At 55.4% G+C, this 26845-nt stretch overlaps 1 protein-coding gene across 9 annotated transcripts; it reads right to left on the reverse strand.

The window, feature by feature from the left end:
- On the reverse strand, positions 1-25269 carry BAHD1 (bromo adjacent homology domain containing 1). 9 transcript variants are annotated; one of them, XM_045450032.1, is made up of 9 exons: positions 23841-23944; positions 19528-19619; positions 10208-10291; positions 7649-9088; positions 5447-5829; positions 4322-4481; positions 3835-3911; positions 2705-2805; positions 1-2231 (listed from the first exon to the last, which is right to left on the reverse strand). In XM_045450032.1, exons 4-9 carry the CDS (start codon positions 9072-9074, stop codon positions 2042-2044), a joined length of 2337 nt encoding a protein of 778 aa, XP_045305988.1. In that variant the 5' UTR covers positions 9075-9088; positions 10208-10291; positions 19528-19619; positions 23841-23944; the 3' UTR covers positions 1-2041. The 9 variants fall into 9 exon arrangements, with proteins under 9 accessions (XP_045305988.1, XP_045305991.1, XP_045305989.1 ...); XM_045450035.1 differs by lacking the exon at positions 19528-19619 and having other exon boundaries at positions 23841-24189; XM_045450033.1 differs by lacking the exon at positions 10208-10291.
- Between the last annotated feature and the right edge of the window lie 1576 nt (positions 25270-26845).

Raw genomic sequence — 26845 nt, forward strand, 5'->3', positions numbered from 1 at the left:
TCCTTTTCTAAATCAATACAATTTTTCAAATTTATTTTTTTCTTAAAGAAGTACTTCTAATCTCTGTCAAAAGGGAGGTGAGGAAAGGTCCTCCCTCCCTTGTAAACACTGAAATACAGATCTGAGAAACCAGGGTCGACACACACAAAAAGTGCATTTTACAAAATATCAACTAAAATATATTTTACATGAATTATGCTTCCATTGAAATTCTACCAGCTGCATTTTCAGGTTCGAAAAAATATTTCGACATCTAAGAGATTTCAAAAGCATTTAAGTTCTGGGCAGCAGACCCTGCCTCCTGGGAGGAGGGGCCTTGATCTCCTTTCCTGCTAGGTGAGGCTGGGCTCCTCAGCAGCAAGGGCCAAGCACCCTGGGGATGAGCAGGCTCCAAGGCTGGCTCTCCAAAGGCCCCATGGCCACTCTGCCAACCTCTCTTACTGCCCCACGCCTTCCTCCTGACAGCTTATTCAGTACAAGGGCACCCTAGCCCCTTCCCTTCAGGTTTGGGATTGGGCTTTCTGTATGGAAATTCACCTCTGAAGCCTCCAGGGCCCCCCTAAGCCCAGGGACCAACTGGGAGCAGCCTATAGCACAAGGCTGGGAGCGCCCACAGGATTTGCTTCCACCTCCCTCTCTAGACCCAGCTTGACTGTCCTCACCCAGTGTCACCTCCTTACATGCCGGGTCTGTGCCTGCCCCTTCCTAGGGGAGAAGAGGGAGTGCTGCCCTCCTTGGCTCCTACCCCCAGGGGTGTGCCCTGTGTAAGTGCTCATAAGCAGGGCCCAAGACACACTGTGCTCCCCTCCCCTCCCCTCCCCACCATGCTCCTCTTTGGTACAAACAGGAAAGAACCAGGCTGCTTCAGCCCCCTCACAGACAGCCCCAGGGCCAGGGCCTGGTCCTGACTAGGACAAGAGGGGGCTCAGCCTCTAATCTACTCTGGGGAGCAGCATGAGGTGAGAACGGGGCCCCTGGGCAACGGGAACAAACTGAAAATGCAGGTCCTAAGCTCCTAGAGTGAGTGGCTGCAGCTCAGCAGGTCTGTGGACTGATACAGTGTTGATTCTCGCAGGGATGTAAATTAGTGCAATCTACAAAAGACTAGGGTAAGGGGTGGCAGGGCAAGGGGAGCCACAGCACTCCTTTGGTTTGATTTCAGGTGGGTGTGGCTTGAAGAGTCATGTATGAAGTTCTGCAAGAGGTTTCCTAGAACCTCCAAGTGTAAGGCAAGAGGAAAAGTCTTCAATAAATCAGGTAGCAATTTTCCTTGCCCCCTGCCCCCCACCCCCTCCCAGCTCCCTTCTGCCCTCCCAGACATGATAAACCTCATGTTGACCAGTTAGCTTCTGGGAAGCCAGACCTGCTGGGTGGCCCTCACCGGGAGGCAGACAGGAAGCTGACTCCCACAAGTGGGCCACACCCATGACTATGTGCACTGGGTAACTTGTCCCAGGACCAGGGGCTACTGCAGGGGCAAAGGAGGAAGCCAGGGAAAGGCCCCGAGTCTAGAAAAAGCAAGTCCATGCTCTGGAAGCCAGACTCTGGCTCTCTATGCCTCAAAGGAAGGAACTCGGAGCTGTGCTAAAATCTGGGAGAGCCTGGTCCCAGGCTGATGGGGAAGCAGCGGGTCACAGTGGGTGAGGTAAAGCTGGCTCCCACTCCCTCTTGAAGGGCCCAGGGGAGGCTAAAGAGCCTAGTGGGCCTTGTTCCTGAAAGACTCTCCCCTCCCCCAAGGCCCCATGCCCCTCAGGCTTGGCCCAGTCTCAGGGAAGACTGCTTCTTCAAGTCTCCACCCAGGCAACCATAGAGAGGTACCCTGGGCCAAGCTGAGGGCTGTGATGCTTTCCCTATACCCTGGCCTCCCCTTCCCTCCCAAGGGCCCAGTACCCATAGGGATCCCTGCCCTCCCCCCCAAGAGAACCACAGGCCAGCAACTTCAGGTCCCTGTGGCCCCTTAACCAAGTGCTGTGCTTCAAGCAGTACCCCCTGCCCCGAGCCCCACTTGCCCGTGGGCAGCCTCAGTGTGAGCCTAAGGAGGCTACTGAGGGTTCTTGAGGATGCGGCCATGGCGGAAGTCATAGACATGGCGGCAAAGAAACACCAGCTCAGGGTCCGTGTCCTCGGGCACTGTGCGGTGTGGTGGGGTGGAGTAGTCCGCAGAGGGGGGCACCAGTGCTGTCTTTCGGCTGGGGAGGCCCTCGCCTCGACGCTTGGCCATGGCACAGAATCTGTAGTGACACACCACCATTTACTGTCTTTACCACAGCCACCTTTGCAGGAAGATCAATTCCTTCCCCACCCTGCCCAGAGAGCTGGGGCATCCCCTCCCACCCCCACAAGGGCTGGTGCTGCCTCCATCCCTGTCCTGGGGGCTATGCCCTCTCTGCCAACCGCCAGTCCATCTTCTCTGTCACTGGGGAAGCACATCTGCTGGGGCCTCCCTCCCAACACCTGCCAATTCTCCTCGATGGTTCTCTGAAAGCAGTACTGTAACCATCCTCAACCCTGCCCCAACCACTCTGTCTTAGAGGAAGAACAATTTTTCTTTCTTCTACAAACATCAGATGGTGGAAGGCTGTGAAGAAGAACATTCTGGGAGGTCAGGCCCAGTGAATGAGACCCCCTTGGGAATTTCAGCCCCCGAAACAGCCCTGGGGAGTCTGAGGGGAGAGGCTAGACAGAGGTGCAGGGTACCACCCACCTGCAGTACTCCGCAAAGGTCAGCACGTAGCACTTCTCCTCGATGCAGGCCACACTGTTCTGGTCCTGATGTCTCGATGCAAAGACTTCATTCTGCAAAGGCTCAAGGAGAGAGAGGAGGTTGTTGGTACCAGGATTGGAAGCACCTACCTCCAGTAGCAAGGTGGACATTAACTCTTCTCCTGGGACTTGTGACCTGAGATAACTCCAGCTAGTGCCCAGGAAGCCAGGGAGCATCTCAGGAATTCTGGCCTAACTGCTCCGCACCTAGTGCCCACCCCAAGGCACTCTTCCCTCCCTAGGTCCCTCCTACTCAGGAATAGCCAGGGGCCTGTTCCAGCACCGCCCCCCAGCCCATGTCATCAGCCTCCTGACCCCCAGCTCAAGGGAGGAGAGGGGAACTGGTGCCCATCTCCCCATGAGATGAAAAGTCCCAGCAAGGGAAACAAAGTGAAAGGGAGCTCAGACTGCGGGAGGAGTGACCACACCGATGGCACTATCTCTCCTGGCACACAGCTGGGTAAAGTGCCCAAGAGTGTCTGGAGTCTCTTGTCTCCTCCCTCTCATGCCACAGACGGTATCAAAGGGGGCCAGGTGTGCAGTTCCACCTCCCCTTTCCTGCTGCCAGGAGGACACATCTACTTGCTCCCATTCTGGCATGCCCTTGGGGGCTTCCCTTCCTGTTCCCCTTTTAATTTTTTTTTTTTTTTTTTTTCAACGTTTATTTATTTTTGGGACAGAGAGAGACAGAGCATGAACGGGGGAGGGGCAGAGAGAGAGGGAGACACAGAATCGGAAACAGGCTCCAGGCTCTGAGCCATCCGCCCAGAGCCCGACGCGGGGCTCGAACTCACGGACCGCGAGATCGTGACCTGGCTGAAGTTGGACGCTTAACCGACTGCGCCACCCAGGCGCCCCTCCTGTTCCCCTTTTAAGACAAAAGTTACTGTTCCCTTTAAAACATGAATTGGATCAGTGGTGGGAAAAGAGGCTAAAACCCAGGCCCTTCCATGGCATCCAAGGCGACGATCACTAGACTGCCCATGGCTGCCTCCCCAACCATGTTCTTGGTGCCGCAGTTTCTCCCTCTGCCACCCCTGCCCTCCCCAACACACCTGCCAGGCGGCTCACCTCGTGCATGCTGGGACTGCGGCCTCCCTGTAAGTGCTCTGGTCTGTAATACCACAAGAGGCTCATCATCAGCTCTCCTAGGGGGACAAGAGAAGCAGTCATGGCTTGAGCTGGCAACCCCAGAGTTACTTAGACAGGCAGGAAGGCTGGCCACCTGCCCTGCAGTCTCATCCAACTTCAACGCCTGGGCCAATCCTGCAGGCTCCAGCCACCCATATCCCCTGCCTCAGGCCAAGCCTGGCAGCTCAGTGGCCTGGAATGCTGTCAGGCATGGAGGAAGAAGGGGGAAAAGGCACCGACAGGTGGGGGGGGGGGGGGGCAGGTGCCTAGCCCTCGGTGGCAGGAAAGGTTAAAGAGCTGATCCAACCCAAACCACAAGGCCATCTGCAACCCTCAGCAGCAGACAGATGCCGGCTGAGTGGAAGGCAGACTCTGTGCCAAGAACATGAGGAGACTAGTAGCAGGTCAGACTCCAGGCAGGGGGTACCTGATTCAGGGTTCTCCCAGAGGGCAGAGATCTTGGCCACATAAGGTGTGGATGTCTTTCGTGGGCCTGACTTGAGGAGGACAGTGTCCCGGACGCGGATGGTCTCTCCGTGCCGCTCCACTGCCTGGTAGCTCTTTCGGATGGCTGGTTCTGGTTCATCCTAAGCAAGAAATCAATGACACAAACAGGCTCGTGGGGGCCACATTCAGAGTGAGGAGGGGGAAGAGAGGGAGCGAAAGACATTCTCTTTGTGCTTTCCTCAGGGCAAACCACTGAGGATGGGAAGCTGTAAAAGCAGCTTGCACAGTGGCCTCTTCTCCCTAAGCCTGGCTCTCAGGAGCAGGATGCAGATGGGAGATCCCTACGGCTGGAGAAAGAAAGAAAAATAGGAATAGGGCTGGGAAAGTGGCCTAAAGCTTCTGACGCTGCGCTATGAACCACACCCCAAGAGCTGGCTCTCTTGCTCCAAGCCCACACCACTGGCAAAGTCCTCAAACTTCCTATCGGGGCAGTATGGGTTTGACCCGTAAGCCCTTAAGTGGGGTAGCCCTGGGCAAATTAGTCTGCTGCCATGCCTCAGTTTCCTCATCTGTGAGATGGGGATAATTACAGGAACACGGGATATGTACCTCCCAGGGTAGTAGTGAGGAATAATGCGGTATTTACTTTCTGCCACCCAGAAAGTACTCAGTAAAGTTTAGTCAAGCATTTTCATCATCTGCATCTCCAATGTTCCTGGCATCACACTCATTTTCTCTGCCTATCCCAACGATCCCTAGGCATACTCATCCAAGAAGCCTCCATGAAAGTCCTCCCTTTTATAATCCAGGATAGAAGGGACAGTATGACCAAGGATGAGCTGTGAAGCCACTTCAGATGGGTTCCCTGAGAGTCGGCGACAGAAATGGAGGCCAACAGCTCTGACTGTATGTCCCCGGAGCTCCTCAAGGCACATGGTACAGGATTGGAGGGGCTAGGGAAGGAGGCCGGGCCAGCATGACTGGTTCCCAGGGTATAAGCCTGGGAACCAGGCTCGAGTCCAGGATTCCTGGAACCCACCTCAGAGCGGGTCCTGTCCCCACTGGCCCCTTCCCTCCTCCCCATCGGCTAACAGCTGGCACTCACCAAGACATAGACCGCCTTCTCACAGGCAGCCCCAACGGGAACCCAGCCGTTAGTGCGGCGGCGGCGGCGGCGGCGTGGGCGTGGGCGCTGGACGCGCGGTTGCTTGGGGTGGCTGGGCCTGCAGGCAGCCTTGCTTCTCGCAGTGTGCCTACAGCTGGAGCCCGTGCGCAGACCTGACTTGGAGCCGCTAGGAGGCTTGGCGCTCTGAGGGCACGCACGGGCTACCGTCTGGGGCTCCGAGGTGGGTGTCTGAAGATGGGGGACGGGCTCCGCTGCAGGTGGCACACTGGGCACAGGGCATCCCAGGAGGGGGTGGGCAGGTGAGGCAGGATGGCCGGCTTCCGGGAGAGGAAATTCCAGCTGGCCTAGGGACCTGCAGCCTTCTGGGGAAAAGAAGAGAGGGGTTAGGACAGGTAAGGACAAGCAGTAACAATCCCTCTGGCCCCCCCTGCTTTCAGAGCCCACTGTCTTAATTCGGAGTGTGTACCCAAGGGTCCCTGAAGTGCAAGTGGAGTCAGGGGCCTCTGAGGTAGACTGTCAAGAGTGACTGGCCAAGGGTGCTTCTTGACCTTGGAGACCGGCCCACAGCTATCTCCCCCTTCTAGCCTGCAAGAAGGGCAGGTAATGGGAACAGAGTCTCTAGCTCTGACTTATTCTCCTCCGGGGCTTCCACAGTGCTAAGGAGCAGGGGAGTGGGTGTCAGCCCAGGATGTCAACCCCAGACCTGCCACTCACCGACTGTATGACCGCAGGCAAGTCATGCTACCTCTCAGTGCCTTGCAATAGAAGCAGGAATAGCAAATATCATATAGAGTGTCCCAGGCGTTTTTCTTATCAACGTATTAACTCATCTCATCCTTACATCCTTACATCAACCCTAGGAGGTAAGTACCACTGCCACCATTCTAAATTAAGGAAACCGAGACACAAGCAGTTACTGGCTTGTCCCACGGTCACGTGTCTAAGGAAGTGGGGGAGAACATTTCACTCTAGGCAGTCTGGCTCCAGAATCTGTACTCAATTACATGCCATGTGGCCTCCCGTATGTAAAGTGCTTGGAACAATACCTGGCACGTGGTGCTTACTGGTGTTCCAGGGTAAGGGGGTAGGGTCTTGGGTCCCATGGTTTAGGGGTCTAGATTTGGGAGAATGGTACAAAAAAGAAGGAAAAGCCCAAGAAGCAGCCTGATCTCATTTCTTAGTGCTCCAACTCACACCAAAACCTGAAACAACCAGTCGGGCCAGAGTCAACTGGTCTATAAAGTTGTTTTATAGACCCCTACAAGATGGGGTGTGGGGTAGTAGCAACGAGAGCCCTGGTAAGGCCCAGCCTCTCATTTCATCAGCAGCAGGGTAGACTCGCTAGACAGGATGGCTCTGGTCACCTCATTTCCACCCAGGAGCCAGGGACAGAGCCTGGAGAAGCATGTGAGGACACGCCTGCCAGTCTGGGGTAAGAGTGATCACCGTGGGGGTGTCTCATTGGCTACAGCACAAGCCTCCCTGGTGTCTGGGCCTTGCTAGGAATGGGCCTTGCTAGGAAGGCAGACACCAAAGCCACGGACCCTGTCAGCACTCTGTCTGTGCCAGGGAACTCTGCTGGTCTATTCTCGGAGTGTGCCCCCTGTTAGCCCCCAGCAAGGCGATGCCAAGTCTGGGCACTACCTCTCTCTCAAGGCCTGTATGGCCAGGGCAAAGCAATCCTGCCGCATCTGGCACCACCTATTGGGCCTGGTTACCCACCCTCCTTCCCATGAATGCTGAACTAGGCCAGCATGCAGATGGAATGGGCTCCTGGAAGGTAGAATTCTAGCTCTCCTCGAGGAAGGCAAAGGGACATAGGAACAACTTGGCAAAAGCACTAATTTCAATACCTAATTTGCTATTCAAGAGTCTGAGAATGGGTATCCTAATGGGGAGGAAGGGATGGCTCTCCCTGCCCCCTCCACCACCATGGTGCTACCTAACTACCTGGCCAAGAGATCTCCATACACAGGGGAGCCAGAGCAAAGAGCTAGACACAGGCCCCTTTTCTGGGAATACTCCTTGGCTTGGGGCATGAAACTAGGGGAGTCTTCCTTTTCCAAAGCCCCCTACCACCCATGTTGTAACTAGACCTCAAGGAACCCCACCCAATCCATGACCCACCCTCCCAGGACACTATCTGACTCCCTGGGACATCCCACACCTAAGAAGGCTTACCTGCTGCAAAAGGCATTTTGTAGGGGCAGCCGCCACAGGTGGTGCCAATATGGGTAAGAGACGGGGGCAACATTTCACAGATGCTGTAGCCATTCACTCCAGTGTCCTCGCTAAAGCAGTAGCGAGAGCCCCAGGGAGGGTGTTGGAAAGGGGTGCCCGCGGGCACTGAGCTCGGCGCCAAGAGGAGCCCCTCGTTAGGTGCAGCCACTGGGGACAACTTGCCCTCAGGAAGCATGGGGCAGGGGGAGTAGCCTCCACACTGCAGCCCATCTTGGCTGCAGTACAGGTAGAAGCTGCCTAGTGCAGGGAGCTCAGGCCTACCACACAGGCCACTGTAGTGGGCAGGGTTGCCAGGCATCGGCAGGGGGGACAGCTGGGGTGCAGGGAAAGAAGGCTGGTGCAGTTCCTGCTTGGGGGCAGGTGACTCCTCGCCTGGGCGCCCAGGCTCCGGCTTCAAGGCTGCCTGCCCACCCATCAGCAGGGGCAGGTGGGGGCGCAGCCCCAAGGGGCTCTCCAGAGCCTTGCTCAGGGGCTGGTAAGGTGGCTGGCTGGCTGGCCCACGAGGGGTGGCAGATGGCCATGGCTCCTCGGGGTGCTTTTGCCAGCCGGGTGGACCTACGGCCTCCCCAGAGCCAAGCCCCTGCCGGGCCTTGGGATAGTTCTTGCCATTGACTTTAGCCCACTTTGGCCTCGGAACCCTCAGTGCTGGTGGCTCTGTGGAGCGCCCATCTGCTTCTGGGTGGGCACGAGGCGGCCTCAAGGGTAGCTCCCGCTCCTGGCTCAGCTTTAGGAAGGCAGCTGCATTCAGGCTGGCCAATCTCTTGGGAGCTGGGTCACCATCTCGACGAGCACCCTCCTCAGGTGCTGGCTCTGGGGACAGGTCCCGACTTCCCCCTCCGAGGTCCTCTAGCCGGGGCCGCTTCTTGGAAGAGGACCAGCCCCCACTGGCCCGGTCACGGTCCCGACTGCGGTGAGGGTCTCCCCCTCGACTGCGACGAGTGCCGGCCAGGCTGCTGGCATCCTCCCGCTCCAGCAGCAGGTTATTGAGGGCCTCCGCATTGAGGGAGGCCAGGCGCCTCTTGCGGGGCTGGGCAAGGGCAGTGTCCTCACTGGATGGGGCTGGGCTGGGGGGCTTGGGCAGGTCAGGGGGCAGCTCATCAGCCTCATCTGCACTCCGTGGACCAGCCACATTCTCCAGGCGGGTCAACAGCACTTTGCAGGCCTTAGGCTTCTCAGGAACTAATGGGCGCTTACGAAGTGGGTAGTTCTTGCGGCGCCCTGTGAGGTGCCCTGGGCTCTCGGGCATGCCTGCTTCCACACTCTCCGCCCCCTGCTCCATATTGCTGCCTTCCATCTGCAGGGGCTCCCGGCGGCCAGTGGGGCCCGAACTCAGCATGGGAAGGGACTTCCTCCGCGTGTGTGTCATGGAGTACTTTCGATCTGCAGGGCAGAAGGCAGGCAATGAGAGAAGCCCACCTCGCCCTGCCCTGTCTGCCTCTCCTCTGCTGCAGCCCATCCAGCGCCATGCCCCGCCCCCAACCTTCCATCATTCTGGCCTACACTCATCCCATCTACAGCCTGGCTTTTCCCAAGACCCCTCTTCTGGGGTGGGGGGGTGGGGGGTCCAGTGGGATCAGGCTACCAACAGCTGTGCAAGGACTGGCTGCCCCACTCTTCTCTTAACCTAGGGTCCTTCTTTGAACTAAGCCCCTATGGAAGGATGCAGACCCTGGGATGAAAAGACAGAAAGTGCTGGGGGGAAAGTTCTCAGTCTATCTATTAGACTGAGATAGATACTCCCACTAGATAGTCACTGCAGGTCAAGAAGAGGCTGTGAAGATGCCAAGCCAGGATGGGGGCTTGGATGGTGGGAGCCCATCTGTTCCTTTAAAAACATCACCAACCCTTCCCCCATCCTGGGGCTTCTGCGATTGGCCACAGGAGGATAAGGACATGGACAGTGGGGAGCTAAGGTGAGGAAGCTGCCTGCTGGACTGTGGAGGTAGCAAAGTCCAGCCTGTGGGGACACCCTGCCGGGCACATACAGCAGGAAAGCCATAACCTGCATTTTGCTGGAAAAGCCCCCTGAAGGGGAAGGCCTGGCCTTGAGGAGTCCATGGTCAGGGGAGGTCTGGGCCAGCCCTAGAAGCCAGACCCACCATGGTTCAGATTCTAGGGAAGGGCAGCCCAAACAGTGCCTGTGCCCAGAGAAGGGATGTCCATAAGGCAAGGGCCAGAATCCCTGGGTAGGAAACTCACGGAACACAAACTAGGCCTGTGGTATAGCTTTAAACCCTCACCAGCCACTAAGAGGGAAATGAAGTATCAAAGGAAAGAACTAACTCAGGGGATAAAATGGGCTGCCTTGCTAGTCCTGCCCTATTTCTCAGGTCTCCTTCCTGGTAGGCAAGAAGCTGGGCAGAGAAGAGGACTGGGGGTGGGGTGGAGTGGAGTGGGGGTAGCGGCAGAAAGCCCAAAGCCCCAGAGTGAAGATGCCCACTTGACCAGGCATCATCCCCTAACTTTACTTGGCAAATACTCCCCTTGCCCCCAACATACCTGGGGCAGCCTGGGCCCCCTCCTGAATGAGAGGCCAGAGCTGGGCTGTATCCTGGAAGCTGGCATGGCCAAGGCAATGGAGAACTGGCGGGTGGGGGGTGGGGGTGTCAGAGTCAGTGGTCAGAGACTAGTGAGCTGTTCACTCCTTACCTACTCCCCAAAGCAAAGCAAAGCAAGGTGCTGCCAAATAAGGTGTCAGACAAGGCTCTGCCCTCTCTGGCACCCTGCAACCCCCTCCCCACCCAGCAAGCCCAGGCTTTCCAGCTTAATTTCCCCACTGCTATTGTTATTCATACTCACTCTCCCCAGAAGCTGGGAGCAGTCCCTGCTGGGCCAGAATTTAACCCTGAAAGTCCCAAGCCTGACAGCTCCCAGGAATTCCTGAGCCCTTCCCAGCTAGCTCCTTTGGCCTTGGGCCAGAGGCTGGGGTCACTGGGTACCTTTTCTCCTGACACATACTGCACTAGTTGAGAAAGAGTGCTCAGAAAACGAGGCTGAGGGCACCGTGGGTGTCCCTCGCCCTCAAGAAAGGACTCGGAAAACTGGAAAAGGGAGGCACTGTGCCAGGCATTGCTCTGGCCACGTGCGGGGACCTGCCACTGCCCAGAGACCAGGCCGGGACAAGGCAGAGTCACAGGAGACAAATCCATTCCTTCCTGAAGCACAGACAGGAGAGCTCCTTAAAAAATCCCAGGCATCTGCTAGGCTCCCAAAGACTTTTTCCTGCTTCTAATCAGGGTGACCACCCATTCCTGTTTGCTCAGCAGGCTTATTAGCAATGCCTCCTTTTACTCTCAAAAGCATCCCAACTGCTTAAAATCCACAGGCCCTTTTCTCAAATGCAGGGCACCCCTGTGCTGGAGGAGGCGCAGCAACAAGAAGCACATCTGTATTTCCTACGAAAGCCTAGGCCCAGCCCTTCCCCACCCCCAAAGGGCCTGGAGACAGGATTTGTGAACAGACCGCATAGCTGAGCAAGAACCGAAGCCCCTCAACAGGCCCCAAGTTACCAGAGGAGTCCGGCCTGGGAATGGCTGGGGGCCAAGGCTGAGGTCACCTGGGCTTGTGGCCTTTAAGGATATGGACACCAAGTACAAAGCAAGTACAGGGCCAGATGGAAAAGAGAGGGTGCTCAGGGAGGTGCTTTCAAGCCTGGCAAACAAAAGAGCTCTTAGCTGAGAGGTGACTGGCCTGTCCCTTATTCCCCCCCATCCGCCCCCAGTTTGCTGGTGGACCAGCTGCAAGAGTGGACTCTGGGATACTTGCCTCCCTTCTCAACACGCAAAAGGTCCCAGCAGGTGAAGGTTGGGAGGGAGCCTTCCACTGTAGGGAGACTGGCCCCAGAACTTGGGGTTGCATTCCCTGTAGTATCGTACCCACTGTCCCCTGATCCCAGGAAGCCTCTAAATCACAGGATGCAAGTCACATTTCCAAATCAAGCATAAGAGCCTACTGCTAGCTTCCCTTGAATCCACCAAATCCCTCATCACCAGCAAAAGAACTCCTAGCTTTCGTGTGGTGCCTAAGGCAGCAATGTCACTCACTGTTCTGAGGAGAGGCTGGGGTCTCTGCTGCCTCCCTCGCTGCCCTCCAGTCTGAGGAGAGTGAGAGAATGAGTCATGCTTTGAAGCCAGACTTGTGAGAACTTCAGCTGCAGCTTTTCCCTGGGGTGGGGCTGGGTGGAGGGGGTTCCCAGCCTGCCAGGCCCCTCTAACCTGCAGGGGTGGCCCAGCTCAAAGGGGGAAGAAAATCCTGGGAAAGCAGGAGGTGTGGCTCCCATTCCAGCTCTGCCAATGCTCCTGTTGTCCTGTCCTTACACACTAGCTCAACCAGAAACTTCCTACCACTGCAAAGAGACAAGGGTGCCTGGGTTCTCTCAGCACCACCCTTCTCTTTGGGAAGCCTTGTCCTCCCAGGCATACATGGTCTGGGCCCCCCTGAGAGAAGGTTCTTAGGAGGGACTCCCCAGGACACATTACTGCTCACCTAGACTGTGTCAAGCTAGCTCACACTGAAGAAGACCAGTCTGATCGTCCCTAGCCTGATCGGCCAACAGCCAGCTGCCATGAAGGACAGTGGCTGGCCGGTGTCCTCCATACCAAAGATCCAGCAAACCACAGGTTGAATCTAAAATCACAAGTGTAGGGGCGCCTGGGTGGCGCAGTTGGTTAAGCGTCTGACTTCAGCCAGGTCACGATCTCGCGGTCCGTGAGTTCGAGCCCCGCGTCGGGCTCTGGGCTGATGGCCCAGAGCCTGGAGCCTGTTTCCGATTCTGTGTCTCCCTCTCTCTCTGCCCCTCCCCCGTTCATGCTCTGTCTCTCTCTGTCCCAAAAATAAATAAACGTTGAAAAAAAAAAAATAAATAAATAAATAAAATCACAAGTGTATTCTAACGACAGCAAACAGGCCATCACAGCCCCAGGCACTTTGGGTCACAAAACTGAGCTGAAGTGTCCATATCCTGTACCCCATGTCTGCTCAGGACTAGAAGTCAACTCTACAAAAGTAAAAAGGGAAGGAAGACTTGAGTCTTGCCCGCAAACTGCAGCAGCATCATGCACCACCCTCCGCTCTCACAGGCAGAGCACACCCAAAGTGCCGTGTGCAAGGGAGGGTCAGAGGCCTGGAGGAATGTGGGCTGTGGGCACTGCTGAAGGGAAAACCAGTGTGTCAAGTCCAGATCACTCCTGCAAATGGAGGCTGCCCTTGGGCTCTCAGCTTTGGCCGCAGCTCTCCCCCCACCCTTACTTACCCAGCTTCTAGAGTATACACCCACCCCCATTCTTAGAGGTTCAGGACCCAGGACTCTGCCCCACTACCCTTCCTGAAATCTCTGCATTTTAAATTCTACTTTTCAGGCTTTTTGCCTTATTTTTAATAGGAGGAAAGTATGCAGGGGGGTCTTAGGCAAAGGCAGACTAGCTGGTCACCTGGGTGAGGGTCAGGAAGGTTCCTGACCCAAGCCACCTCCCAACTCCGATTACACCTAAAGCCACACGGTTGGCACTGAATTAAGCACTTCCTTCCTTTGCGCTCTCTCGGAATAATTTCCACACTCCCCCAAAGGAATAACAGTTTTTCATGAGCACTGACTTTCCTTTATCTTCTATCAGAGAAGAAAAGCAGCAAGAGCACAAAGGCACGCTCCTGTTGATTGAAATTTAGTTGGTGTTACTTCACGGAAAAAGAGGTGAAGCTGCTGAAATTCTTATGATGAAGCCCGGTTAGGTCGAGTCTGGGGTCCCTCCAATCCCCCATGGCTGGTAAACTGGAAAGAACCAAACCTTCAAGCGAGGTGGACCTGGATTCGAATGTCAGCTCTGCCCCTGGTTAGCAACTTATTTAACTTCTCTGAACCTGATTTGTTCATCTAAAATGGATAAATCAAAAGGAATTTTAAGAATGGTGGTGAGGATGACACTAGTCTCTGTGCAGAAGCCTAGTAGGGTAGGAAGCAGGCAGACCAACTTCTCCCCCACCCTCCAGACCCACAGAGGAAGGCAGTGGCTCTTGGCTTGGGGGGCAGGTTCCCCACATCAGGAGCCCAGAGCTGTTGGGGCTGAGAGAGATCTGAAAACCTAGCCTACACCTGAACTCTGCTCTGCTTCTATTCTGCCAAAGACACCCAAGTGTCAACCCCAGGTAAAGATGGAGAGGCTATGGTGGGACTTGTGTGTGTGGGGTTCCATCTACCACACAGGGAGAGGACAGGGGCAGAAACTATATCCCAACAAACCCTAAACAACAGCTCCGTGCCTCTGGGAAACACTCAACTGGATGGTGAAAAGCCCAGGGGATGGGGTCAGGGGGGCGTGCGTTTGCCAGATTCCACCATCTGACTGCTGCTTCAGCATGGACACCCACAGACAGCAGAAGTGCCCGAGTCCCCGGGATGCTGCCCTGGAAGAGGAACCAGTGGCCTCGGCCACCACCGGCTCCAACTCTCCAGTGCCTGTTTAGCTTCACCTGCTGTGGGCACCCAATTCACTCTGCAGTCAAGCTGATATCCTACAACCCTGGGCAGGAAGCACCCACCCCACCAGAGGGAATTGGCCTGACCCATCTGGCCATAGCTTGTTTTATAGACTGCCTTCAGGTCTAGTGGTCTAGTGGCCAGACCACCTGCTCCTCATACTTCACTGTGGAGGCTCCCAGGAACTCAAAAAGGTGGGAGCAGCTGTACGGTGAAGGTTCACACCCATCACGCATTGGGTCTGGTATCTCAGCCAACCCAGCCTGGCATCCGGGTCCCATCCTTGGCTACTTCTGTCTACCCGGACCATCCCAGCAAGAGGGCGCAGGCATACAGGCCCAGAGCAGCACCCAAGTGTCCAGAACCCCCACTTACTTCTGGCTCCAGACGCAAAGCTGGACACCAGCCTCTTGTAACTGTAAAGGAACACAAATCTCAGTGGGGAGTTTTGACTCAAACTATAAAGTGGACTCTTCGATTTTATATGAGAATTACAATTACATTCATGAATATAGTTAACAGTACAGATGGTGGAATCTCCTCAGTAGAAAATGCCAGGGCCCTCATTGTGGGACAAGGCCCTTCTTTTAGTGGGGGCTGAGAGTGAGAGAGACAGTGTACCCCTAGGGTCCAGAAATCAACATGCACACATGGACAACTGCACTACGACAGTGGGCAGAGAGCACTGTATTTTAGTCACACCATGGTGCTCTGCTTTAAGAAATTCTAACCTGACAAATTAGAAGGCAATCACATGCAATACAAAACTGGTCTTTAGAGGGTTTCCTTAAAGGCACACGCGCCTACTTCGGGTGATCTGCTCTCTCTAGCTTCTTCCTAGTGCACAGCTTCTCTGTGCACAAAGTAGACCTGTAGCTGCAGGGGCCATTCCCGCTAAGCCAGAGCACCTGCTACTCATTCCCAGGCACATGGCATCTCTTGTCACCTTTGCTCATTCAGCCAACATCTGCTGACCTCCCATCATGGCTCAACGCAGCAAATGTGACACCTGCAGGGGCTAGAAGCCACTTCATATTGCTGCTAATCCTAAGTGGGCTTGGTCCACAGCCTGAACTCTGAGCCTTGGTTTCCTTGTCTACACAGCAAAGTTGTTATGAGGATCAAGTTGAATGAGCACGTGTGTCAAGTGCCTAGCAGAATACCTGGTATAAGTCAGGTGCGCAACACAAGCTCGTTCTTTTTCCCTGCGTGTCAAGTATTAGGCTAAATGCTGAAGAAAAATGCAAAAAAGACTACGAAACTGGAGCGTGGGCTGGTAGGAAGAAAGAGGACAAGCGAGTGTGACAAGGATTGTAACACGGTGCTTAGAGTTTGATGTGGAGAGCTATGGCTCCACGGTAGCCTCACTAAGTGAAATATGCGCCAGGTCTTCGTTTACAGACCCTGACTGAGGGCCTGTTTCATGCGCGGTGTACTGAGGGAAAAACAACCTGAGAAATGTGCTTCATCAATGCTTGGATGTAGGAAGGAGCGACGGACAAAAACTGAAATCTTGAGGCAGGAGACAGATGAAACTATTCCCAGACTCACCCATATTAGCTCCATGTAGGATTACTCCAGCCTGGGGGACAAGAGAGTTCCAGGCTAAGGCTCCCTCAGACTCTCCCAACCAGACTCCACAGTGCCCAGGCTGGGCCAGCAGCAGATCTATTCCTGCAGCAGGACCCATTCACTCTGGGCAGTTAAAAGTGTGGGAGAAATAAAACAGAAAGATACAGGGCGCCCCAAACCTCAGCAACAGGTCCTCAGCAGAACTGAGAGGAAATGTCATGCTACTGACACACAATTCTTCAAAAAACACGACAATATCTCACGAGTCTGCTCTGGGCACCTGCCCAGAAGGGCAAAGGATATGTGTCGGTTCAACCACCAGGAGACTCCAGGAACCAACAACTTAGATTTCTAAAGCGGCTTGCCAAGACTGGAGGTGCTATCTCTTGTCCTGAACAGAAGAAGCTGGCTGGCCAGGCCAAGCTGGGAGCTCTGCCCTCAGCCTCCCCAGCAGAGTGCTAACCTTCTGAATGAGCCAGCCATGAGGAACGAGACCCAAGACCAGGCCTTCCCAACACTCCACCAGCACAAGCAGAACCACAAGTCCAACCCTACCAGAGTTACAGGCACCCCACACAAATACCTCAGACATGACTAATTAACTAAGTGATTAGGGCCACCCTCATTAGGATGCAAGCTCTATGGGGACAGGTGGGCTCTGCCTGCTTTACCACTAAATCTCACCCACAGGGCTTAATAAAAGCTTGTTGAGTGAACAAAGATCTGGCCACCTACCTGCTCCACCACATTTAAAACATTTCTACCCTAGACTGATGGCATCACTTGGAGCCCAGGACAGGAAACTCTGACCCCCTAATTCTCTCCCATCCCCAGGACTGTGCCTCTTCAGTGTGATCAACAGTTCAACAGGGCTACTTTAGGAAATCTCCCGTATTTACACAGCACAATGCTCTATCACTACTATCCTTTTCCTTCTCTCTCCCAAATAGCCCAGCTATACCTCAGGAATATATTCCGCTCACTCCACTTCTTACCATAAACCGTTAAGCAAGCAAGGGTGGCACACTCTAGTATAGAGGCACACTTGTATTAAGACAAAGAATGCCACAGATATTAAGGTGAACTCAGCAGCGAAGAACCAGAGTTAGCATTATCAGTCCCCAAATCACCGAAGTGTGCAGTGTAGGGAATTCTCAATTCAGCACAGAGGCTTCTAGTCTAACAGGATGGCTGATGTTTGTCAAGCACTCACTACCCACCCTCCACTCTCCGCAGGTACCATTCACTCTCATTTATCCTCACAACCGCCTCATGAGGTGGTTGCTATCATCTCGTCCTAACAAGGAGAGAACAGGTAGAGAGGGTAAAAGAACTCGCCCACACTCCTGTGCTGTCAGTGCTAGAGGCAGGGCATCTAGGGTCAGTCCCCCAAAGCCCACAGCCCCACTGCAATACAGGACAACTGTGGGCTCACAGACCAACATTCAAGATCAACTTGTACATTCAATTTTGTTTTTCTGTGTTGTTTTAAATTATTAGTAAGAGCGTCTTATTTATTTTTCCTAATTTTTCACCACAAAGGAACTAAAGATGTACTCCAATTAAATGGCATTGGCGGGCTGGCCAGAGAACATAAACATAATTTTACAAATTGTTTCTACAGCAAAGTCTGCTCAAAATCCCCAGTCAACTCTTATATGCACTTTGGAAAGAAATCCATTTTATATCCCAGAAAGGGGTGAGGGCTTCAAAGATACGTCATCTTGATTTTACAGTAAATCCAGAAATGAAGGCTACAGACTTCCCCCACGGATCTCACCACATCGCTTGAACCAGATGGAATCTTCCTCCAGTCTGAACTGCAATCAAGACTGCAATTTGGTCATCACACTCCAAACAGCAATCTTAATATTCAAAAATGTGTCAGCTACCCCTTGGCTACCTCCCTGTGGGCTGAGTAAATCTAAGTCCTTTCAATGTTCTCTGGAGATCATCTCTTACAGTCGTTTCACCCACTTTATAATTCTTTTCTACATTGTCCGATCTGTGTGAACCCCTCCAGGCACATGGCAGGGGACGCCCCTCACTTCTTGATGAGGGCCTGCCGACTTTGACTATAGTAGGAATGTGACTCCATCTTCTCTCCTGGCATACCTGTCAGGGTATCCTGGCATCAAAATGGACCCTAATTTCTTTCCCATGATTTCTTCCAAGATCTTCTAAACCCTAACAATTCACCTCTATTCAACCACCTGGCCAAATGAGAATGTGATTAACAATCTCCTCTCCACTCCCATTTTAGACAGGTAGGCTATAGCCGGAGACGGGCCTAAGTGTGGGCCACCCCTCTCCTCTGCAGGAAACTGAAGGAGCTCCATGGGGGTTCCAGACTGAAGGGAAGTAGGAGCAGCCATCACCACTCCAGGTGAGATCTTGGGGTCACAAAAGGCAGAAAGCATACCAGGTCCCTCCTCCTTAACCAAGGATGGAAGGGAGGTGGACAAAGCTCCCACCCCAACCCCCACCCCCTGTTCCATCACAAGCCACTGGAAAAGGAAACTAATGAGAAAAAAGACATAGACACCAACTCTGGCATTGATCCTGTTAACTAAGAGTCACTTATTTTTCGTTCAGGTAACTCAGTCACGGTGCCTTGAAAAAAAAATTCCCATTTCAAATCTCAGAAAGGCTCAGAGACAAACCCATTCTTTTATTCCTGGTGGATCAGGCCTGCGGGATCTCAAGGACAACATTTTTGTTTTTGTTTTTTGTAGGATGCTGAGTCAGGTGAATAACCAACCAACCTCTGCAGGTGTTTCCCGCTGGGAAAAATGGAATCTGGCTGAAAATCCTTCCCAGGACACAATACAAAGTCTCGAGCAGGACTCTGCCCTGAGGCCTGCTCACCAAACCCACAGTCCTCTGATTGTGAGCTTCTACACCACCCCGCCTAGGGCACCGATCCCCTCACTGGAACCCCAGGGCCTGCTGCTGCTACTCAGCTCTGCAAAGCCAAGGGGGAGAGGGAGCTCAGTGGAGCTGAGGGGGCTTGTCCGGCCATCTGGACAGGCCCCTGCAGCCTCGACTGCTGCTGTTCCTCCTCCTCCTCCTCCCTGTTAGCCGGGTTACTGCTCATTAGTGGTAGTACCAGGAGGTGGGCAAGGGACACGTAAAGGAGCTGAAATTCAAACCAGCCCATTTCATTCCAGTTAGGTGCCTCCCATAAAACCAGGCAGGATTTCATCATCCAAGTTCTCCCCGTCCCCTGTCCTGAGGAGGTCGAAAGAGCCCAAACTTTGAGGAGCTGCAGAATCTCAGGACCCCAGGCGTCAGGAGCCTAGGTTTCTAATCTTCATGAGCTGTCGACTATCCTCTGTATTTTCTGTCTTGTCACGGTTAACAGATCCTCTAGCCGTGAGCTGACCCACAGAGTCAAGGCCCTGGACCTACAGAGCAGGAGTGCATGCTGGGGCTGCCCTTAGTATCGAAGCACTCTCCTTGTCCCTCCAAAGTCCCCGGCATAATGGCAAGTTCACAAAGGAAGTGAGTCTTGCCAGACTGTGCTAGCGAATTCCCATAAATACTTGGGCCAGGGTAGTACTGCTTATGTAAAATGCTTCCCCATTGAGAGATGCTGCTTTATTTACATTCTTCACAACCCATTCATAAAAAGGAGGCCCTTTAATGTTGGGGCTGTTCGTATAATGCTCCATAAACCCGGCAGCTTCGGCTGGCAGCCTTAGTTCAACACAGGCTACTTCTCAACTCCAGAGACTTTTTTCCCTTAAGATTTTTTTTTTCTTTAATGACTCACCTTGCGACAGGGCGCTGAGGCCAGATGTTGCCGGAATAAGGCCAAGAGGAATAAGGACAGATAAAATGAAAACACACAAGTCCTCCTGAATGCTAGGACAGAGAGGTGGGGAGAGATGAAAATCAATAAATTGAAAATCCCCATACAACTTCAATGTGAAGTATGTATTTTGGGAAGTTGAATTCCTTCCAGGTTTACTGAAACTGCCTTTAGGGATGTCAAAAGGGTTCCCGACTTATACCTCTACATACCAAACGTGGTGTGGAGGAATTTTTTTTTTTAACCCCAAAACAAAAGAAAGATGAAGGCTCATTCTGGCTTTTAACTTGCATTACGGATGAATAAAAAACAGTAATTTTCTCTGCTTCTTCACAGACATGTTCCAGGGGCTGCTGGATCCAAGAGGGGCACAACTGGCTCGAGGTAATGAAACTCAGACAAACCCCAGAAAGAGAAGAAGGACTGTGCTCTAGGATGCACAGCAAAACAGCCTGAGCAGCTGAGGAGAGAGCCCAGGAAATGCATTCTGAGGTAGCTTGTCTTCCGCTATAGTAGAAGCAAGGAAGAGAGAAGTAGTAGGGATTTTTTTTAATTGACGGGGAGCGGTCTGCATTGCCATGGCAACTGTGAGGGGTGGCCTTCCCGCTTGGAAGGGAAATGCTGGTCCATTAATCATCAAACTGGGGCACAAAAGGGAGGTTTGGGGGAAAGGGGATGGATGCACAATTTATTTTTTCACTGTCTAGACTCAAACCAGTCACCAGCCCTCTTTCACATTTCCCCCATGGTCCAAGGTTTGATGGTAAACAAAATCGGAAGTTCCAAGAGAGCTGGGATCCTAGCTTTCCCTTCTGATGGGTCCAGTGTGGGGCTGATCACGCCTCCATGTCAGTGATAATCACCTCTTCCAATGCCAGTCCCCAAAGTCCCGTCCACGGGCCAGACCAGGAATCTTTTTCTTTTCTGTTCTCAAAACCGTGTTTTCTCCCTCATTTACACCCAGGATTGAGAAGAGATAAAACATATGGATTCATTTAGCATGGACAACAAGGAAAATTGCATAAGAGCAGCAAAGCCGGGTGGAGAGAATAGCCTGGTGGGGTAGGAGGAAAACAGGATTCCAGCCCTTTTCCAATTCATGTCTATATGGTGTCATGTGAGCAATCCACAGGACAGACTCTCCACCAGCTGGAATATCAGAAACAACAGCTAAGTTTCGTTTGTTCCCTACGCTAAAGCAACCCAACCCCAGTGTGCCCTATGTGTGTGCTTTTGACAGACAATATTGGAAACCACCAAGGACTCCATACTGAGCATTTCTTAGGAAGAAGGGAAGGTTTCCCCTGTTCCCAATCAACTAAGCAGCCAATTGCATTTATTTATTTATTCAACAAAAACAACACACACTGCACTATACTAGAAATCCTGAAATATTCTCTCTCTCTGTCTGTCTCACACACACAGATTTAACACTCATACTGTCCCTTGTCTTAATAAACTTCCAACTTACAAAACCACTCAAGAAGACACCATGTTATAAAATTCAGGGTCACAATCCCAGAGGCAAGCAATGTTGGCCTGGAGTGGCCTGACAGCAAAACAAAGATGAGTAGCGTTCAGGTGGGAAGAGAGGAAGGCAAAAGGCTCCTCGCTAGGGACCACTGGAGAGAGCAGCAGACGGAAAGATGCAGGGAGATAGCTGTGTCCAGCAAGGCCAGGGGAGAGCCGTAGAGGACATGTCTAGGGTCAGACTGCAGGAAAAGGAGAGCCACTCAAAGTGTGTGAACAGGGGAATGACATGGGGGAAGGAGTGCTTTAGGAAGAAGGCTCTAGCAGCTGTGTACAGACTGGATCAGAAGGGCCAGAGGAAGCAGGAGGGAAAAGGGGGCCATGACAACATAGGCCTGACACGGGGACAGCAGAACAACAGGAAGAAAAGGGAGATACAAAAAACAAAGAAAGTCTTAACTGGAGTAAACTCTCCAGAGCAAACCCTCCTAGACACCTGAGCTGTCTGACTTGAGTCTGCTGCCAGGCAAGAAGAGCCTGTCAAAGAGGGAAACACTGTTTTGGTAACTTCCCTTTACGTCCCAGTGGCCAGACCAGCTCACCCCCTTCTGACTGCTACCAAAAGAAATCACATACTGTGTGGCCCTAGGGGAGGCAAGAAGGCCTTGAAATTCTTCACCATTCTCTGAATCTTAGACGTACAATTACATCCTTTCAGAATAAACTTTAGTCTCTTGCATGAGGTAATACCTCCCTTTCCCACAAGCCTCAACTCCACTCAGGCTGGGGTTTAGACCCTTCTGAGGAGGGGGCCAGAGGGCGACCATGAATTAACTCCATGCCCATACTAAGCAAGGCTGACATGCAGCCTTCCCAGGATTATAGCCAACCACAGCTAGGAGCAGCTCCTAATCAACAGCCACCTGAGGTGGGACTTGAACCCAGAAACTCAGCAAAAGCAGACATTCAAAACAGTCTCAGGCTCCCTGTCTTTGTGATCACAACTCTTCAAAGAGGTACAGGGTCCCATGAGGAGCCCAGGAGTTCTGAGTGGGTTTTCAGAAATGGAAAACAGCATCGAGCTTAGAGCAGATCACTGGTGGGGACAGATGCACTCAGTAGCTTAAGCCACTGGTTCCCAAGTGTCCTCTAGCTAGCCAAGGACAGTGGTGTCCCTCCAGGACATGTGCTCCCTCTAGGGTCCTTTTCTCCGTTTTTCAAAAGACATGGGAGTGGAGATGGTGCTGGGAAAGTCTCTCAGGTGGCATAAAGGAAAAAGACTGGAAACCTTTTCATTTAATCATTAAATTCCTGCCTGGATTTATAAACTCCAGCTACTCATTTCCCTTTGTGGGTACCTTCCTAGCTAAAGAAAAGTGCTGAAAACAATTGTGGATGGGTTGCTGGAGAACACGGGGGGCGGGGGGGGGGGGGGGGGGCATCTCCTAGTCTCCAATCCAATTGGTCTTCTGCCCTAAGACTGTCGACAATAGACGACTAGAAGATATCCCAGGTGGGACTAAACCTCTGTCCATGGAGCAGACACTGCTTGCTGAAACCCCTCGTTCCTGGCAGGGTCTAGACTGGCTCACCAGACTGTCGCCTTGGAGTCTACCAACCCAGCCGCCACCAGCCAAGGCCCACCTTGTGCACCCCACCTCTGCCCCTCTGCTCAGGCCGGGTCGACCCCACTCTTCCCAGAACCAGGAGGCGATCGGCGGCTGGAGTGGTGAGCCACTGCCGCAGCTTCTCCCGGAGGGCACCCCGGCCCCCGCAATCCCTGGGGCAGAGTCCGGCCCGGTCGCCCGCCTCTGGGGGTGGGTGGCTCGGACCTGTTCCCCTCCCCGACGCCACCACCTGCGCCCGCTCAGGCGCCGCCTTTGTCCGGCGCTTCACCGCGGAGCGGGCCCCTCGGGCCCGACCTGACCTGGCCCCCGGCCCCAGAGAAGAGGCGGCAGGGCGGGCAGGGCCAGACCAGGCCCGGCCGCGAGCACGGGGTCCCGCTGTCACTTGGAGGCGGTCTGACAACTTCGATCCCCCCGCCCCACCTCGGACTCGGCTGCCGCTCCGCACGGTCTCCGCCGGGCCTCCCGCGGCCCACACTCGCTCCTCGAACCGGTTCCCTTCCGTCTTCGGCGCCTCCCTTCCTCCCGGCACGATAGGGTCGGGTCTACACTACCCCCCGCCCCGGTGTGGCCCCCATCCCCAGCCCCCCATCCAGCAACAACCGGTCACCTCCCAGCGCGGGAGGGCGCCCCCCACCCTGAGCGGGCGATCCCGCGGCGCCGCCCCCGGCCGCGGCCCCTTGCCTCGGGGACCGCGATGGGGGAGGGGGCGCGGCGGGAGGGGGTGCCGGGGGCCTTGCCGCCCGCGCACTCGGAGGCGAGCCCGCTCCACCGCGGCGAGGAAACGACCGGCGTCCTCCCGCCCTCCGCGGCCCGGGACGCCCGCGCCGCCGCCGCCCGGCCGAGCTGCCACCCTGCGGCCGCCACCCACCCCGCCCCCAGCCTGAGTGGCGGGCGGCCCCCGGGGGCTGTCACCTCGAGGCGCGCTGCGCTCCCCGATGGCGGGACCGTGGCGCCGGACCCGGGGGAGGGAGGCGGCGCGAGCAAGCGGGCGGCCGCACCTGCTTCGCGTCGTCCGTCCGTCCGTCCCTTCCCGGGCTGGCGGGGGCGGCGGCGCGCTCGGTGGGGCGCGCTGACGGGCGGCCGGTCCTCTCCCCTTCACTCGTTGCCTCCCTAGCTCGCTCCCTCTCGCCCGCTCGTCCCTTTTCCCTCCCTCCTCGACCCCGGCCCCTAGCTCACCCGGACAGCGGCGCGGACGGCGCGGCTCTGGGCGCCCGCAGGCCCCAGCCGGGCTGGAATCCGGCGGCTGGAACCCCCCGGGGGCGCTCAATTCCCGGGCTCCACGCTGCTGCGTCAGCGCCTCCTCCTGGGGGCCGGGGCCGGGCGGGCGGAGCGGGGGCCGCGGCCGGGCGGGGCCGTCGGGGGGGCGGGAGCGCCTGGCCGGGGCGGGCGGACGGCGGGGGCCGGACGGGCGGGGCAGGCAGCCGGACGGGCGAGCGGCGGGGGCCGGGCTCCGGGATCCGCTACGCCGCTCGCGGTTCCCCCACAAACTCCCCGAGAGCGGAGCCTCCGCCGCCCTCCTTCCTGCTTCCTCGTCCCCAGCCAATCAGCGGCGCGCCCCTCGGCCAGCTCCGCCAATCAGCCGCCCCGCCCTGCGCTGGCCCCGCCAGCCAATCCGGCCCTCGGCTCCCCCTCCCGGTCTCCGACCAATCAGAACCGTGGGTCGGTCGTCCCAACGCAGGGGGCAGCACGAGGCGGCCGGGGGAGGCGGTGCGGGGAGTGGTGGGGCCTGGGGGGAGGGGTACGGTGCCAAGGGTGGTGGCGGGGGGTGGTTTTCTTTGCCGGCTTCTTGGATTTTTTCTTCGGCTGCAGAGCCTGAACCGGTATCCCATGGTGACCCGACCCAGGAGCCCCAGTCCCCCAGCTGCTACCCCATCCCCCGAGAAATCTTATCTCGCCCCCGCCCTGGCCGTCACCCCTCTACATCCCCTTTCCCCCTTCTCCTCCCTAGCACACACTGTAGAAAACTGCGGACCGAGAAGCACCCCACCCTCGCCAGCGGCTGCTGCCCCCCGGGCAAAGCCTCGGGAAGACCAGCCGAAAAATCAAGCGAGGACAACCCCCCTTTCCTGCAGAAAGGGCCCCAGACTCCAGCGAAAGGGCCCCGACTGCTGAGAAGCCCCTCCCGCCCTTGCCTCATCTTTCCGACTTCCCTGCCTGCCACGTCTCCTTTCCTTTCAAGCAAGGTCGGTCCTAGCTCGGTAACCCCTCACCCGCATCTCTTTTTCCTCTTTCTCCCCTTCACCTACCGCCCCCCACTCCAGCTCCTAATTCACCTTTCTCAGAAGCCGAGTGTGGAACCCTCATCCATTCCCAGCTGACAGCAGAGCCTGGTCTGTGAGTCCTTGACACCCACACACCCTCTTCCACCACCGCGGGCAACATCTGAGCTCTCCGGGGGAGGAGGGAGGGGGCGGGCAGCCTGACAGCCCTGACTGGACTCCCTCCCTGGCGTCCCCAAGCCAGGATGGGACCAAGCGTGGACACTTACCTGCCTTCCCCCTAGTCACCGAATGCTGTGGCTCCGTCTCACACCCACAGACGTGCCTTTCCAAGCCCGAGCACGCTCGCGGGGTCAGCGGGGTGGGTGGGCACAGCAGGCTGAGGTCACACGGAGGTGTGGGAGGTCCCTGGGAGGTGCGGGAAGGGGCCGTGTCTTGGACAGCTTGTGTCGCCTGAGTCGGCATAGGGCTTCGCTTCAATAAGCACTGGCTGTGCACATAGTAGGTTCTTGAGAAATGCTGAGTCCACCCCAGAACAAAGCCTCATTCCCAATTCAGGCGGGGGAGGGGAGCTTTGGGAGGTAAAAGGAGCAGCAGCAAAAAGGGTAGTGTCAAGTCACCAGAGCGCTGGGAGCAGCCCAGGGAGGGGCTGGGCCGAGGACTGCCTCTGGCAGAGAGAAGCACCCTGAGTGCTGGGGCTGCCTGAGCGTGAGGAGAAAGCCAGCCTTGGAGTGTAGCTGAGGGGCTCCTCCTGCACCACACATGCTGCCTAGTGTTTCCTAGCCCTTGAGACTCCGGCACTCACCCAGGCAGCCTTTAAGACCATCAGGGCTGTTAGCCCCTATGGCGGGGAAATAGAACTCTAAAAGATGGTTTCCCCATCTGCCTCCAGAGCTGTCAAGGGGGCCCAGACAGTCTAAGCTGTGTTGGGAAACACGTTTAAAGGACATGGTCACCCAGCAGGGGAGGTGTGTGAATGAAAGCTGAAAGCTAAGACCATGGCATGGAAACTTCTCAAAGAGCCAGGTTCTCCTAGATAAGTGCCCCTACTTCTCCTACCTCCCACCCTTAGGGAAAGCAAATTCCCCAAACCTATAAAAGTAGGACACTAAAGGATTTCTCCCCTCCCCGAGCCTCCCAGGATAAGGATCCCTAGCAGTACCCCCCACCCCCAGCAGCCAGGCCAGCCCTACCTCCCCCCCCCCCACCTCCCCAAATGCCCCTTCTCCCTGTTCGGGTGTGCTTCATGTGCTGATGTCCCCCACCCCTCACTGGAGACTGGTGGTGGAAGGTAACAGCAGCAGTGGCCGCTGGAGCTGAGCCATGCCATTCTGGCAGCCTGAAGCCAAAGCAGAAGAGGGGACAGGGCTTCTGTCAGCAGCCCAGCCTGTGCTGACCTTGGCTTCATGCCCACTAATGGGCAGGGATGGAGGCCAAAAGGGTCAGAAGAGAAACGTAGCTACTCACAGGGAAGGAGACCCAAGTGGCAGGAAGCCCATGCTCGGCCTAGGAAGTGGTGGTAGGGTGAGGCTGGAGGAGTGGATGCCTCCCCCCTACCCCACCCCCACTTTCTAGGAGTAAAGATCTATTGGCTCTGGGATGGGGGGTGGGGGGAGAATTGTCTTTATTTGGGGTCTTGATGGGAGGGAGAAAAGGGAACACTGATTAGAAAGGAGGACGAGTGGTCTTGAGAGCCCATTCCTGCCTGCCCAGCAGCTGGAGGAACTCTACTCTCAGAGCCTCCCCCCATGTGGGTGGCTGTCTCCTTTGTCCCAGGAGGCTCTGACTGAGGGGGCTACAGACTGGAGACACAGGCTGGCTAAAGGCACTTGGTGTTCCTCCTGTGCCAGCCCACTGATCTCCCCCGGTTCCCTGCCCCCTTTGTTAAAGCGCCTCAGTGAGCCAGCAAAGAGGCCAGGGACTGCATACCCTGCCAGTCCCCCATGGAAGCTTTTGGCCTCT

This window comes from Leopardus geoffroyi, chromosome B3, assembly GCF_018350155.1.
Source record: "Leopardus geoffroyi isolate Oge1 chromosome B3, O.geoffroyi_Oge1_pat1.0, whole genome shotgun sequence".
Taxonomy (NCBI): domain Eukaryota; kingdom Metazoa; phylum Chordata; class Mammalia; order Carnivora; family Felidae; genus Leopardus; species Leopardus geoffroyi.

Bases quoted from the DNA above. Each gene is read 5' to 3' on its own strand.
- BAHD1 (XM_045450030.1), bottom strand. From the start codon at position 25,046: ATGTTGCCCGCGGTGGTGGAAGAGGGTGTGTGGGTGTCAAGGACTCAC. The intron at 9,089-24,937 runs GTGAATTAGGAG...TCTGCCCTGCAG, and splicing joins ACACTCGGCTTCTGAGAAAG to ATCGAAAGTACTCCATGACA. The intron at 3,912-4,321 runs GTACCCCCTGCC...TTGTCCCCCTAG, and splicing joins CTGGGAGAACCCTGAATCAG to GAGAGCTGATGATGAGCCTC.